Source organism: Echinops telfairi, unplaced genomic scaffold (assembly GCF_000313985.2).
Source record: "Echinops telfairi isolate 266 unplaced genomic scaffold, ASM31398v2 ScPeMD7_1;HRSCAF=3_0, whole genome shotgun sequence".
NCBI lineage: Eukaryota > Metazoa > Chordata > Mammalia > Afrosoricida > Tenrecidae > Echinops > Echinops telfairi.
This window is the reverse complement of record NW_022103896.1, coordinates 73,119,472-73,133,658: the sequence shown is the minus strand read 5'-3', so window position 1 is coordinate 73,133,658 and position 14,187 is coordinate 73,119,472. Positions and strand designations below refer to the sequence as shown.

At 42.1% G+C, this 14,187-nt stretch overlaps 1 protein-coding gene across 1 annotated transcript in view; it reads right to left on the bottom strand.

Annotated features, from left to right (window-relative positions):
• Positions 1-1,148: 1,148 nt before the first annotated feature.
• The window catches only part of COPS5 (COP9 signalosome subunit 5), a 24,633-nt gene continuing 11,594 nt past the window's right edge, over positions 1,149-14,187 (bottom strand). The window contains exons 5-8 of the mRNA XM_004697531.2: positions 12,443-12,528; positions 6,885-6,996; positions 5,803-5,951; positions 1,149-1,389 (exon numbers count right to left, since the gene is read on the bottom strand). Of these exons, the coding sequence (XP_004697588.2) occupies positions 1,305-1,389; positions 5,803-5,951; positions 6,885-6,996; positions 12,443-12,528 (432 nt within the window). The 3' untranslated portion in view covers positions 1,149-1,304. The remainder of the gene's footprint in view (positions 1,390-5,802; positions 5,952-6,884; positions 6,997-12,442; positions 12,529-14,187) is intronic.

The window sequence follows — 14,187 nt, the reverse complement described above, 5'->3', positions numbered from 1 at the left end:
CTTTCACCTTTCGTGTCCTATGTGACTGTCCGGTACCTAACCCCCGGGAAAGGGCACAGCCATCCAGAAATGGTCCCAAGGTGGCACAGGCTGGGACAGGAAGGGACACTCAGCGGGAAGTTCACTCAACGCAAACCCACGAGTTTCACAGAGGCTGCGCCTGGTGAACCTCAATCAAGGGTTTCCAAGTGGTGATACGATTAAGGATGCTGTCATTCAAAGGACCAGTCTTAGGGGACCAAGCAAAAAAAAAGAACAAGACCTTCAACGAGATGGAGGGACACAGTGACCACCACAGTGGGCTCAAACATAATTGTGAGGCTGGCACAGGACTGGGGGGGTTCTCATTCTCTTGCACGTAGACAGCACCACCATGAGTCGGAGCCACTAGATGGCACCTAACCAACACCACCTCTGAAGTTGTTTCTTACCACATCCCATGCGCGACTGAACACAACAGTCAAGGAGCAGCAGTTCCTTGTAACTTGTAGGTCCCTCCCTTCAAGAAGCCTATCTTTCTAAGAGAAGGGCCCCTCTTGAGAGTTCCTCAAACCCAAACCAAACAGACTGTCACTGGGTTGATGTGACTCATAGTGACTGTATACGACAGGGGAGAATTGTCCCCGAGTTCCTCAGACTGGAACTGGATCTCACGGAGTAGAAAGCCCCTCTCCAGGAGTGTCTCGTGGTTCGGAAGGGCTGACCTTGTGGGTCACAGCCCAACTCACAACCCCCGCACCGCCAGGGCTCCTGGTAGCATCCGTTCTCTCTCCCTGTACAGCAGGATAGTTAAGCACTTGTCAATTGGCTGTGGCTAAGTTCTGTGAGGACAGAAGTCATGCACAGCTTGTCCAACATAGCTTCAGAGCCACACTGGACCTGGCTCAGTAAACAGCACCTGGTATCTGAATGGCGCTAGGTCCTCCGAGTAAGGTCCTCTCTCTAAGGAATTATTTGATTTTTAGAAAAATAACTCATGGTATGACTTCCTTAATGCCTCAGAGGGTATAAAACTATTACATTAAATGCTGAAATCCTTTGACTAACATATAAGACTGTACAAAACAAAGATTCTACTAAATGTTTGTTTCACGTTCAAGAATGCTAAAAAAATAATGTGACTCCTCCCACAAAACAGCAAAGGGGCATTTTCATTTTAAAGCGCTTTATTAAAGGTTATTACTATTCACGACACTTCAGAGCACTTTAGACTCCTAATTAGATTTTTGGTAACTGGTTTTAAAATTTTGCTTGATTATTTTTCTCCTGCTGATTTTCAGGCAAGAGTATTACGCAGTGGTGGTTCAAGAGATGTTAATTTGATTGAACAGCTTATCCTTAATAACCTGAGACATCAATCCGTGGATAGCTTCTATGGTCGTTTTACAACTGTAAAGACAAAACGCAGCGTTACAAAGTGTCATAACCTGACACACATTCCACTTTCCTCCACTGCCCATCCGTGGGTGCCTCTGCCGGTTCGATTCACGCTCCTGAAACCACACCATTCTGACGCTTTCCTTCGGGACGTGTCAGCTGCCTGTCTGCAGGTCTCTTGACCCCGGCACTCCTTACTGAGACTTTTACAGGAGAATGTGATGTTCAAACAGGATGTAAACCCACTGTACACTTATCAAGTTGATGCGCATCACTGTGACCCTGGAAGGCACAGCAGAACTGGGTCATCAGTTAGTTTCCAAGGAAGCCAGGTGCCATATTTTTCTCCTCTGGTGCAGCGGGGTGGGCAGGCCCAGACCACCTACCGTTTAGTTAGCAGCTGAGGGCTTATGCCACGAAGGGTCTTGAAAATCTGACAGCTTATAATAAATCAATTTTACTACTTTTCAGAAATCTTACAGAGATGTGCTTGACACAATAGATGGATGTACGGACCTGTAATAAGAGCTGTATGAGCCCCCAAAAAATTGTTTAAAAAAATTTTTTTTAAAAAGAGAACTCTGAAAAAAACCCCAGAGTTCATAATGATAAACTTCAAATTATATTAAAAATCTGTTATTCTTTGTTGCTTATTATGTAGAATAACTAAAAAAAAAAAGGGAAACTATCTTAGGTTTGCTTTTGTCAAAGCTAAGTTGGTGGGCAAAAGATTCTGATTTTTGAATTGACAAAAAGAAAAAAAAAGCAGTATTTGAAGAGAAGTTTGGTTACACAGAAAAGGAAACTTTTCCATGGCTATACTTTTCCTTATATAATTGGAGATATTCCAATAGTGAGATCTTTATGATATAAAAATCTCAGATGTAAATGTAGATAGAATGACAAATGACAAACATACAGACGGATGGGCACCCAGTTTTCAGAAGGATATGGATGACAGTGGAGTCCCAAAATCATTTGCAGGGTCCCCAATTGGATGAAGCCTCTGGTGAACCCCGCTGGCCATTCACTGGGGACGTGAATGGCCTTGATATCAGACAGAGTGCACTGGAAAGTAGACTAATGCAGACATACCGTAATTAGGTAAAAAACGTATATATTTTTTACACCGAACTTTCATTTATTTCTCTAATGGTCTTTTTTCCATATGTAGATAGATCTGAGTTTCTGATCATTTCATTTCCTTTTCTTTGAAAAATACACTTTATCATGTGTTATAAAATGTTTGTATCTAGACTGTATCATAGTAGCATAATCCATGTTCATGAAATAAATTGTTGCAGAATAAAAACATTACCATAAAAAAATGCACTTTTACTTCTTTTAGTTTTATTGGCATGCAATTCACATATCATACAGTAGTTCAATCATATCAAGAAGAATTATATAATTACTACCCCAGTCAATTTTAGAACTTTTTTCATGGTTAAATTGCTTTTAAAATGAGGTGTGTAGTTGCAATCAGTTCTAGCGCTCCCTTCCACCCCCTCCACATACATTTTCGGCTCCCCCAGGCCCCCGTCATTTTTTTTCAAACCACTTTAATAGGACCGAATCTAGACATCATACTATTCTGTAGTTCAATCATATCAAGCAGTGTTGAACAATTACTACCACAATCGATTCCAAAACATTTTTTCTTTCTTTAGCTCCTCGCTACCAGTTCCCTTTGCACTCCCCCTCCCCCCGCCTGCCATATCCCTGAAGAGCACTTATTCTATTGTTGTTTTTATAGATTCACGTGCCCTGGGTTACGCATACTAGAGAATGACAAAATATTACAGAGACCAACCCCAATATGGAGAAACAAACGAACACACCAGAATATACTGCAAACCAGATAATGCAAAAAATGTATAGAAGGGAGATCAACTGACAAGGTTTTAACCGTTCAAGTCAGATTTATCATTTCAATCTCTCCTGCACACTCTGTCTGGTCACCAGGCTATTCCCCTGCTTCGATTATGATCAGAGAGAACTCACCAGAGGCCCCTGTGTAGATCCTGCAAATATATTTTGGACTTACCCTGTCATCCATAGCTTTCTGCACACCAGAATCTCACAATATAAGCTTTGATAGTATTCCATCAAATTTGGATTATATAATTTACAATCCTTAGGCCATGGATGCTGGTGTGCTTCTTCCATGTGGGCTTAGTTGACATTTCTCTTAAATGGCTGCTTGTTTGAAAACAAACCTCTAAGATCTCAGATGCTATTCTTTCTGAAGACAAGGCACCATCTAATTTCTTCATTACACTTTGCTACAGCACCCCTATCTTCGGTGTTTATGAGGGCAAGCATTGAGCAGGGCCATGTTGTAAGAACAAATTGTTCTTAGAATGGAGCTAGGATTAAATGGGAGCCCCAAACCCATTCCTGAATTTATGTGGTTTTTTTTTTTAAATCTGTCTCTGGTTCATCTTAGAGACCTCCTTGTTAATTTATGGTACAGAATCTTACTGATCATAAGAATTTTCTGTTCATAGTGTCACAGATTAGCCCATGGTAGTAATTTTAAAACACTACTGTGAGAGGGAGATTGAACAAGGATAGGCTACCTCTATACTTGTACACAATCAATCCTTAGGTGACTGGACGCTATTCGTACAAAAAATGGGAGTTGGTTGTTTGGCAAAACTCACAATATTCAATGTCAATGTCAGACACAGGTCTGCCAGAAAAAGACAGCAAAATTTAACACCATATCACTTGTTCTCCCTTTTGACCAATTTGCTCTAATTTTTATTATCTTCTGCTATTTTTTCAACAGAGGTCTTCATGTTTTATTTATTATTATTATTATTCTAGGCTCTTGTTTGCTTTGCTTTGTGTTTTTATATGTTCTTCTCTATATGAAATGCAGGATAGGTAGGTAACTCTAGAGAGATCATAACTGGTTTAACAGTCTTGGGGTTATGGTTAAGGAAGTTGTGGGGAAGTGGGGAGCTAATAAGCATGAGCACAGCAAAGAAGAAAATGTTCCAAAATTGATTGTAGCGGTGACTGCACAACTCTTTTTAACTATTGAACTGCATGATATATGAATTATATACCAATAAAACTGTTAAAAAATAAAGAGACAGATGGTCAAAAACACTCAGGGCAAGCACAAAAGAGGCACAGGGCCGAAGCAAAATAGACATTTTATTTAGAACACTAACTCATTTACCAAAAAAACCCACAGCGAAGAAACCCACTGCCATCGAGTTGTGTCTGCTGCTGAGCCCTGTCAGTCTTTACAGGAACAGACAACCTTCCTTCCTTCCACGGAGCAGCAGGTGGGCTTGAGTGGACCCAGTGGTTAGCAGTGTAACAGCCACTCCAAGGCCACTCGGGCTCCCCTTGGGAAGGGACGGAGTGAGATAGTGCCAATCCTAAGACTTCCACTTCTGGGATATACTTCTTTTCTCCCTGTCTTGCCTATAGACAAATTCCGTTTTTCTTAAAATGGTACCAATATTATCACATTACATAGGTATCAACATGGTTTTTTTCTTCTGTGCTCCTAATTATCACAATAAAATTTCAAATTGTTGTAAAAGTGACTGCTATTCCTTCTGGACCCGATAGTGTCTGCATCTGAAGGACGGCAACATTATTTCATCAGCTATTAGGTAACATAGCCCAAGTTTGCTATGAACAAAATCTTTGGTAGTAAATGTGCTGCTAAATGACTGTACATAAGATAGTTTCAGAAAACTGATTTAAGAGAGATACAATTAGGTCCATTAGCTAAGGATTTAAAAGGGAGCCATAATAGGTTAAAAACAAAATCTAGTGTGGACTGGTCTTCTCTGTTATTCTAATTGAACCTAGAAAAGTTTTCATAAGATTACCTATTTATTATCTCTTAGTCCTTTAATACTCTTATCTACTGCCTCCTAAATATCCCAAGCGAAAGCCTATGTTTGACATCTCCGAAAGGTCCCAAGAAGTGAACATTCAGGCACCATTCTTACTGAGTTGACGAATAAGGAATTGAATTCCTATTATTATTTGCCCTGGTGGCATAGCAGTTACAGCAGAAGTTGAGCAGTTCAAAACCACCTGTTGCTCAGCAGGAGAAAGACAAGGCTTTCTACTCCAGGAAAGAGTGTCGTAAGAGTGTAGAACCGCACAAGGGCTGTCCTGCACTGCCGTGTAGGCTCACCGTGAGCCAGAATTGATTTGATGGCAGTGAGCTGATTCTTTGCAGGAGCCTGGGTGGGTGATATGTTGGGCTTCTAATCACAAAGTCAGCAGATGGACCCCACCAATTGCTCTGTGGGAAAAAACAGGGCTGTCTCGTCCGTAGAAACTGTAAGTCTCAAACCCAAAGGGGCAGTTCTACTCTGACCTATCTGGTTGCTGAAAAAGTACAGGGATGGGTGACAGGCAAGGGCCAGACACGTTCATACTCACCTGTCCCTCGTCGCTTTGGCGAGTTTGTCCTCTGACTTCCGGTCATGCGTCTCTAAGCCCAGCATGAAGCTCCCTCGTCCTAGCTGGGCTTCCGATTGCTCCAGCTTTTCAGACAAATCAAAGACCTGGCCAGTGGTGTAGTCTGCATTCTGTGGAGAAAATGGCATCGCGTCAGGATTTATTTATCTACTGTAATGCAGGCCTACCCTTGAAAAGACAATCCATTTAATTTTAAAGAAATTAATTTCCTTACAACATTTCATTTTCAAGAGTTCTACCTAACACAATCTGCACCGACAGTGGGGTCCAATGTCAAACTCCACTTGCAAAAACTGCTTTCCAAATCTCAGCAGTTCAGGTGTAGATTCCCCCGCCCCTTTCATAATTGCAAGGTAAAACTTGGAATTGTTCTCTCAACTGCTTAAATCTCATACTTGTTCTCCTGGGACGCTGTGGTTCTGCTATATTTTTACTGCTCTGAACCCCCAATTCCCTCTGGAGAAGCAGAGAGTGGGTACCATTACTAAGGTTATTGCTTAAGGCTGTTGTAAGCCATTAGATGAGGGGAGGAACATAGAGCTCTTAGGCCTGCCATCACACCTAATAAACGCCCCAAAATTAAATTATCAGCGCATTCTTGCTACTCTTCTTGTTGAACTTTTAGAATCAGTACAAAACCCAACATTCTAAGAACTAACATGTTCTGGCTGTTGTGATGATACATGAAATGGTTATTAGAAAAGATACAAAAAATAAAAGTGAAAGTAAACATAACGACAACCCCTCACCCATCTGTAGCCATGATTGCACTTCTGGTGCCGCTGTGTATATGCTCACATTCACAGTATCTGTCTTGTTCTCCCTCTAAGGCAGTGGCAGTCCCATCCTGCTCTGGCCACTACATCTGCTATTTAGATTTGGTCTTCACGGTACACGAAACCAACAGTGGTTTGGTCGAGCACCCAATCTAGCTCTGGGATCTTGGCCAAGCTGGATGTTGCTTTTCCATGTCAGTCTCATGTTTCAACCAACTGATATAGCTTATAAAATTCAAGTGAATCCCTTGAAAGTATAGTACTCACGGTAAGCAAGCTAGAAGAACTCAGTGTATTCACCCAGTATTTATTCCATAAAAGTTCAAGCAATTTGCGATCCAAAGAGGATTTGAAATATGAAACTTCCAAGGCGTAATATCTATTGAATGAAAGCAAAAATTTAGTAAGTGAAAAATATTCAATTATTGAGTTATGGCTAGATTTAATCGATTTATGTTTTATATCCAATAGTCATACTTTAATTTTTAATCCATGTGAAACTACCAGGGAACCATGGCTTCCTGACTTTTTAGGGGCTGTGGTTTCAAATTTTCTGTTGGCCAATCGTCCTTATTTTTATTTCTTCCCTTCTTCGAGCCCAGAACTTTCCGAGAAGGTTTCAACACCCAGCCAGATCTTCTGAATGACAAGTTTACCTGTGCTACGGATCATCAACTACAGCCAGGTGTGTACATTAACTGAATGAGCTGCCTTTCAAAGGTCAGTATGCAATTTTCATGAGGTGTTTTGAAAGGCTGAAAATGTATAGCTTTCTTATTTTTTCTCAATCTTCTGATTAGGACCTACTGCTTTTTGAAAAAGGTGATTTTAAAATAGGTCCATAAGTCACTTGAAAGAACTACTACTGTGTCCAAAGGTTCACAGTTTATAATTGTAGATAGCTAGGAAATTTTGATTCAATGTCTAAAGACCACATTTTTAAAAAGAAAAGGTTTTTTAATATCTCACTGGGTTCTGCATACCGGTGGATACAAAGAAACACAGCAGTCTTCTTAACCTGAAGCAACTCATCATTTATAGGGCAGTGGGAGGATGTGGCATGAACCCACAAAAGTTAAACAAATGGTGTACGTTCAATAACAGTAAGGGATGCTATAGGGATATACAAAACCTACCACCCAGATAACAGACAGATAACGACAAAGACAGAGACCATGGGTAAGCACTCTGAGTGGAGAGGAGCTGCAGTGGGCTAGAGCTAAGGTCGGCTAGAATTGCTAAGGAAGCCTGAGAGAGAAGGCAGGCTTTAGCCCTCACAGAGCTGACTGTATGAATTTTGTGGGCAAAGAGCGTTAAGTGGAGATTATCTGCACACGAAAGGCTATGATGTAGAAGGGAGATTGATAAGTCAGCCTGGCTGGGCAACCCGGCTAGAGCAGGAGAGGAGTGCTCTGCTGGGGCTCACAGGTGGGGGACGTTGTCAGGTAAGCCTGACAGATTTAAACTTTATCCTCTCGTACTCAGGACTTGTGGATGGCGTCTAGGGAGAGGAGCCTTTTCGGACAACTGACTGTGTGTGGCCGCACCCTTTGGAGAGTGTCGAAGAAGGGGCGAAGCGGGGGCAGGGATGCCACAGAGACAGCCATTGACTGTAGGGTGAGCACCGAAAAAGCAAAGCTCGGTCCCCCTTTGTTTTACATGAGCAAAAGGACAAATGCTTGTTGATTAAAGTTTTGCGGTGAAGAAATGATGAGGACTAAGAGGTTAATGACATGGGAATCGAGCGAAGACCTTTACAAGATAAAGGCACCTGTGTGTGTCTGAAACGAAACAATGACGGAAGCAAAGCAGCTAGGGACACAGTCTGGTTCTTGAGCATCTTTCCCTGGCCCAGGTGCTTTACATTCTCCGTTAATCTTCTCTACCACATGTGAGGAAGGATTTATTTTCCCCATTTGACAGCAAGAACACAGATGAGGAGAGATTGAAGGACTTGCTGAAAGCCACATACCTAGTAAGTGGCTGAGCAAAGATAAACAAACACACCCATTCTATTACCTAAAACTCTGTCTTTCTGTTTCCATAAGGGATGAAGACATTTTGGAGAGTTTAGGAAGTGAGTTCCCAAAAGTTTGGGGAAAGGGGTGGGTGGGTAGCATGTGGTATTTTCCCCAGGTGGAAAGGCCAGGTATAGAAAAGCAGAGTTGTTTTCATTATTGGTAAATGTTAAAATTGTTGTTTTAATTCTGAAGGATGACACAATAAATGAGCTTTGCTTAATAAGTAGAGACAAAAGCCAGAACGTTTGTCTGACTAAACCGGCGACGGATGAAGACGAGCCGGAATCGAGGACAGAGCCTTGACCTCTCAGAGCGGACATGTGTCAGGAGGGGCCGGTCCCTGGAGAAGGACATCACGCTCGGTAAAATAGAGGGTCGATGAAAAAGAGGAAGACCCTCGAGGAGGTGGACTGACACAGTGGACACAGCCATGGGTTCGAACAGAACTGTAACGGTGAGGATGGCGCAAGCCCAGGCACTGTTTCCTTGTGCTGCACACAGGGCCCATGAGTTGGGATAGACCCAACAGCACCCAGCACAACACGACATAGTGATTAGTGCCGATCTTCGCCAAAAAGTTGAAAACAATGAGAATATTCAACAACCCTTCTGCACTACAAGTCAAAAGTAGCTACTTCCTAGAACAACATGAATAAGCAGCACCATAAGCATACTGTTTGACGATATGGGGTAAGTAATTAAGAGAGTCACTATAGCAGTCTAAGTATGGCCAATGGGGGGGAGGAAAGGGAAAAGTAGACGCTCACAGAATCAAGTGATACTATTTAAACTATGTGCGTGTATAACACTGATAAAAATACAAACCAATTAGAAGAATATTGAATTTTTTACTTAGGTTGTTTATAATAAACTACCTAACACATACATTAGATTGTTTCTGTGTTTAAAACAAACTTTGGGTGTTCACTGTGAGCTGAGATTTAAGGTACAAAAAGTGAAGCCAGTATCAACTACAAGTAACTCTTCATGAAATAATTTAGAAAATGGATTTATAACCATGCTGCCAATTCCCGTTTTTCAACTGGGTGGTATGTATCTTTAATAATCTTCCCACAATGTGAGGAAGGATTTATTATCCTTATTTTCAGTCAAATGTTAAGTCAACCCTTTTCTCAATTAAAAAGTTAATGCTTTCTTATTTAAGAGACAATCTTTTGAGTATTCTTGGGGGCTGTAGAAATGCAGGCAGCTAGACCAGCAGCTTCCATGCTGCGCTAGGTTAATATCAGAGCAGGAAGGTAGACCACTTGTCCAAAGACAAAGGCTTTAGGAAGACCAAAAGGATGACCCATGGAATAAACAGCAGAGAAGTCAAAGGCGCCCTGGTCAGTGGCTGGAACCTACCAGTCCCGATGGACAGAGATGAGGCTATTCCCATACAGATTTAGTCTCGGAGACTCACAGGGGCAGCTCTACTCTGCTCTATGGGGTCATGTCGCTATGAGTTGGAATTGACTGAATGGCAAAGTGTCTGGTATTTGAGTTTTTGGATCTCTTTTTAAATTTGTTTTGAAAGCTACAGTTAGTGGTGGAGCGGAAAAAAAGAGTTGGCATTCAATATATAAATCTTTTATGCTACAGTGTAAAACTAATTGGTAAAAACTAATTACTACTCTGAAAATGAAATTATTACAGGAGTAATTCTCTCAAACAAGACTGATTTAAATTCTTTTCAAAGGGCAAATAAAATGATTTAATGCCAAATTTGTAACTGAAAAATAAAATGTTTTGAAAAAGAGAAAGAATGGATATCATATCTCGGTGTACTGGGTTGAACTGAACTCACTGGCATGAAGTATACAGGGTTTCTGAGGCTATAAATCTCTATGGGAGCCGTATCTTTCTCCGGAGGAACAGCTGGTGGGTTTGAACCACAGCCCTTACAGTCCAAGGCCAACCAGGGCCGTCCACCCAGTTCCTCTGAATATGTAAATAAGGTCATTGCATATGTAATCCAGTTACTAGGATAAGGTCATCCTGGATTTGCTGTGGTTGTGGCTGTGCTGTCCAGTTGACACTGACTTAAAGCAAGTCCTCAGACGGAACAGAACTGCCCCATCAGCAGGTCTTTTCTCCCACAGGGCCGTCAGTGAGTTAGGGCTGCAGATCTTTCCGTCTCGGCAGCCAAGCAGTTCAACATTGTACCATCGGGACTCCTCTGATGGAATAAGGTGGGCCCTAAAGGCAACATGCCTAGTGTGCTTTGAAGAATGGAGAAATTTGGACACAGAGAAACAAACACTCAGGGAAGATGAAATGAAGGAAAAACAGAGACAGGGATTGGCATTATACTGTCGCAAGTTAAGGAATGTGGAGGTTTGCCAGCAACTTCCTGGAGCCAGAAGAGGCAAGGATGGATTCTTTCCATAAGTCTTTAGGGGATGCATGGCCCTGCTGACACCTTGATTTGGGACTTATTTTTCACCTCCATAACTGTGAGCGAATGAATATTTGGTTTAAGTCATGTAGTGCGTGGTTTTACTTTTAGTGCCGTGACCCCCGGAAACTGCACAACTAGCCAATCATTTAAACAGCGAAAAATTTTGGTTCCCATTTTCTCTATGCCCAAACCAAACTCACTACCAATGTGTCGATTCCAACTCACAGAGAGCCTAGGGGGCAGAACAGAACTGTGATTTTGAGTTTCAGAGACTTTTAAAGTTTTATAAAAGCAGACACCCTCATCTTCTTCCCTCAGAGCCACTGGCAGGTTCAAACCATTGGCCACGCAGTCAGTAGCTTACTGCCTAGCCCACACTGCCCCCAGGGCTTCTAATGACGGTCAGTTTTAAATGCGAGAGCTCAGAAGGGAGTACTATTGTTCCCACGAGACTCACATCCCAAGGGTGTCAACAACAATGAAGAGAAAACTTGTCAGTTGGTGACAAATGCTAAAATAAACTTTTTTTTTAAAAAAAGCAAGCAGGAACAGAGAGCAACTGGGAGGTGCTATTTTAGATGGGGCATGTGATGAATATTCTCTGTTAAGACTGAAGCAAGTATTTAATGATTACTGTAGGTGATCAGCCACACAGCTAGAAGAATATTCCAGGCAGGGAAAAACATCACGCCCAAGGTCCTGAGAAACTGTAAAGCCAGTGTGGCCGAACTGGAGAGAAGAATACTCAGGACGAGGAGACGAAGTTAAAGAGGTCGCTGGGGTCAGGCCCTAACAGGTCATGCAGGCCTCAGTCAAAACGAAGGCTCTTGTTCCTTCTGAGAGGAGAAGTCACTCTGAGAAGAGGATCAGCATGCCGACTTACATGTTAACAGAACGTTGGGCGGAGCACAGACCTTCACAGGGTAAAGGGTAGAAGCGGGGAGACTAGTGGAAGCCTGTGCCAGGGTCCAGGTTGCAGATGGTGGTGGTGTAGTACAGCACCTTTCACTTCTGAAGTGAAATGCTTACAAAGAATCTTTGCTAAGTAGATCCTGAGTTCTTTTGGGGAGCGGGGGTTGTGTGTGTGGGGGGGGGACAGACATGCGATTATCAACTTGATCCTGAACACAACTTTGCTCAAGTATTTACTTTGCTTTGTGTTAAGCTTAGTGGACGTTGGGAAGTTATTTCCAGTTGGGTAAAAGCCAAATGAAGTACCACATTAGAACAGTTTTGAATGAAATGTTCACACGTTACCCTGCATTTGTAGTCTCGCTATTACTTAGAAGGTATTGTGAAGCTTATTACAGCCGAACCCTTCTTCTTCTCTGTGAAATAAAGGTTTAAACTATCAGGATTCCAAATGGATGATCTCAACGTCTGGTACGGTTACGATGACTTACTGTTTGCAGTGTACACCAAAATCTTCTATTTTATTGAGCGGGATCGTCTGGTATTCAGAAGGTCCTTCATCAGGTGGTTTGTAACCCTAAACAACCAAACAACCCATACGATTAAAAAACAAACTTTTACTTTTTGCCTATGTGATCATAGACCCCAAACCACACCTAACTCACTGTCATTGAGCTCATTTTGACTCACTGCAATCCTAGAGGTCAGAGAACTGCTCCTTTGGGTTTCCACAGTCTTCATGGAGGCAGACTGCCCGCCCCCTCTCTCAACACCTGGTGGTCTGGAACCACAGCAGTCCCTCACTTTTACTCACTGTGCCACTAGGGTTCCTTCTCTATATTTAGAACATTATTTTGGGTAAGCCAAATGTTGAACATTAGATATTCTAACACGAAGAAAAGCACACTGCTCTCATTGAGGACATCCATATCTTTCCAGAACTTCCAGGTTACCTGGAAAAGAACCAAGGTAGGGGAGATGCTCAGGATTAAACTGAATATCCTAACCCTGTACCTCTGGGTGTTGTCCTGTTTGGAAACAGGACTTTCTTTGTTGTATTGATCATATCAGGTTAGGCTGTATAATAAATCTAATCACTTCTGAGTTACAGAAAGAATAGACTAGGCAGAGAAGTATTTTAGAAAATACTATCTCAAACTTTGGAAAATAATATTGTGAGATTTATTTAATTTTTAGGAAGGGAATACTCAAAAAAATGATTAAAGGGTCTTTTTAAGTCAAATTTTAGTACATATGAGAAAACCCCAAACAAACAGACTCATTTCTAGTGAGTCAATTCTGATCAGTGGTGCCCTGACAGGGCAGGACAGGGTAGAACTGCCCCGTGGGTGTTCGAGACTGTAACTCTTTAGGGAGTAGGAAGTCTCTTCTCTCCTGAGAAGTGGCTGGTGGTTTAGAGCTGCTAACCTTGAGGTTAGTTGTCCAAGAGTAACCACTATGCCACCAGGGCTCCAATACATATAATGGGCTATGAACATCTATATATGCTTTGTCATAGCTAGTTCTCAACTTCTCAACCTTTAAAATGCATCATTAATGCAACTGAATTTGTGAGTGCTTTGCTAAGATACTGTTTTTGTGTGATCAAAGTAAAAGGCATACAGAGACAGGCCTTCATGAACCATGAGATGTTAATTAGTACGTTTCTAGTATGAAACTGCTACCTAAGCAATCCACATTTGTCCTGGCAGGCCAGTGCAAAAACAAAGGAGCCCTAGAGAGACTGAATGATAAACTATAAGCCATGACCATCAAGTAGACTCCAACCCGACATACAAGAGAACGGAACACAGTCCGTCCCGCTCCACACGCACAATTGCTGCCAGTGAGGGCAGACTTCCTCTTTCCCTGCCCTCTACTTTACCAAGCATGATGCCCAATTCCCAGGACTCGTCTCTCTTGATGTCCAGAAAACTAAACTCAATGCCATTGAGTCAATTCCGACCCAGAGTGATCCTAGAGGGCAGGGTAGAACTGCCCCTGTAAGTCTCTGAGACGGTAAATCTTTATGGAAGTAGGAAAGGCCGGCCTTTCTCTTGAAGATCTCTAGTGGTTTCAAACTGCTGACCTTGCGGTTAGCAGCTCAAGAAGTAACCACTCGGCTACTGGGGCTCCATGGTCTCTCTTCATCACACGTCCAAAGTACTTGAGATGCAGGCTCGCCATCCTAGCTTTTAAGAAGCATTCTGGTTGTACTTACTCCAAGACAGATTTA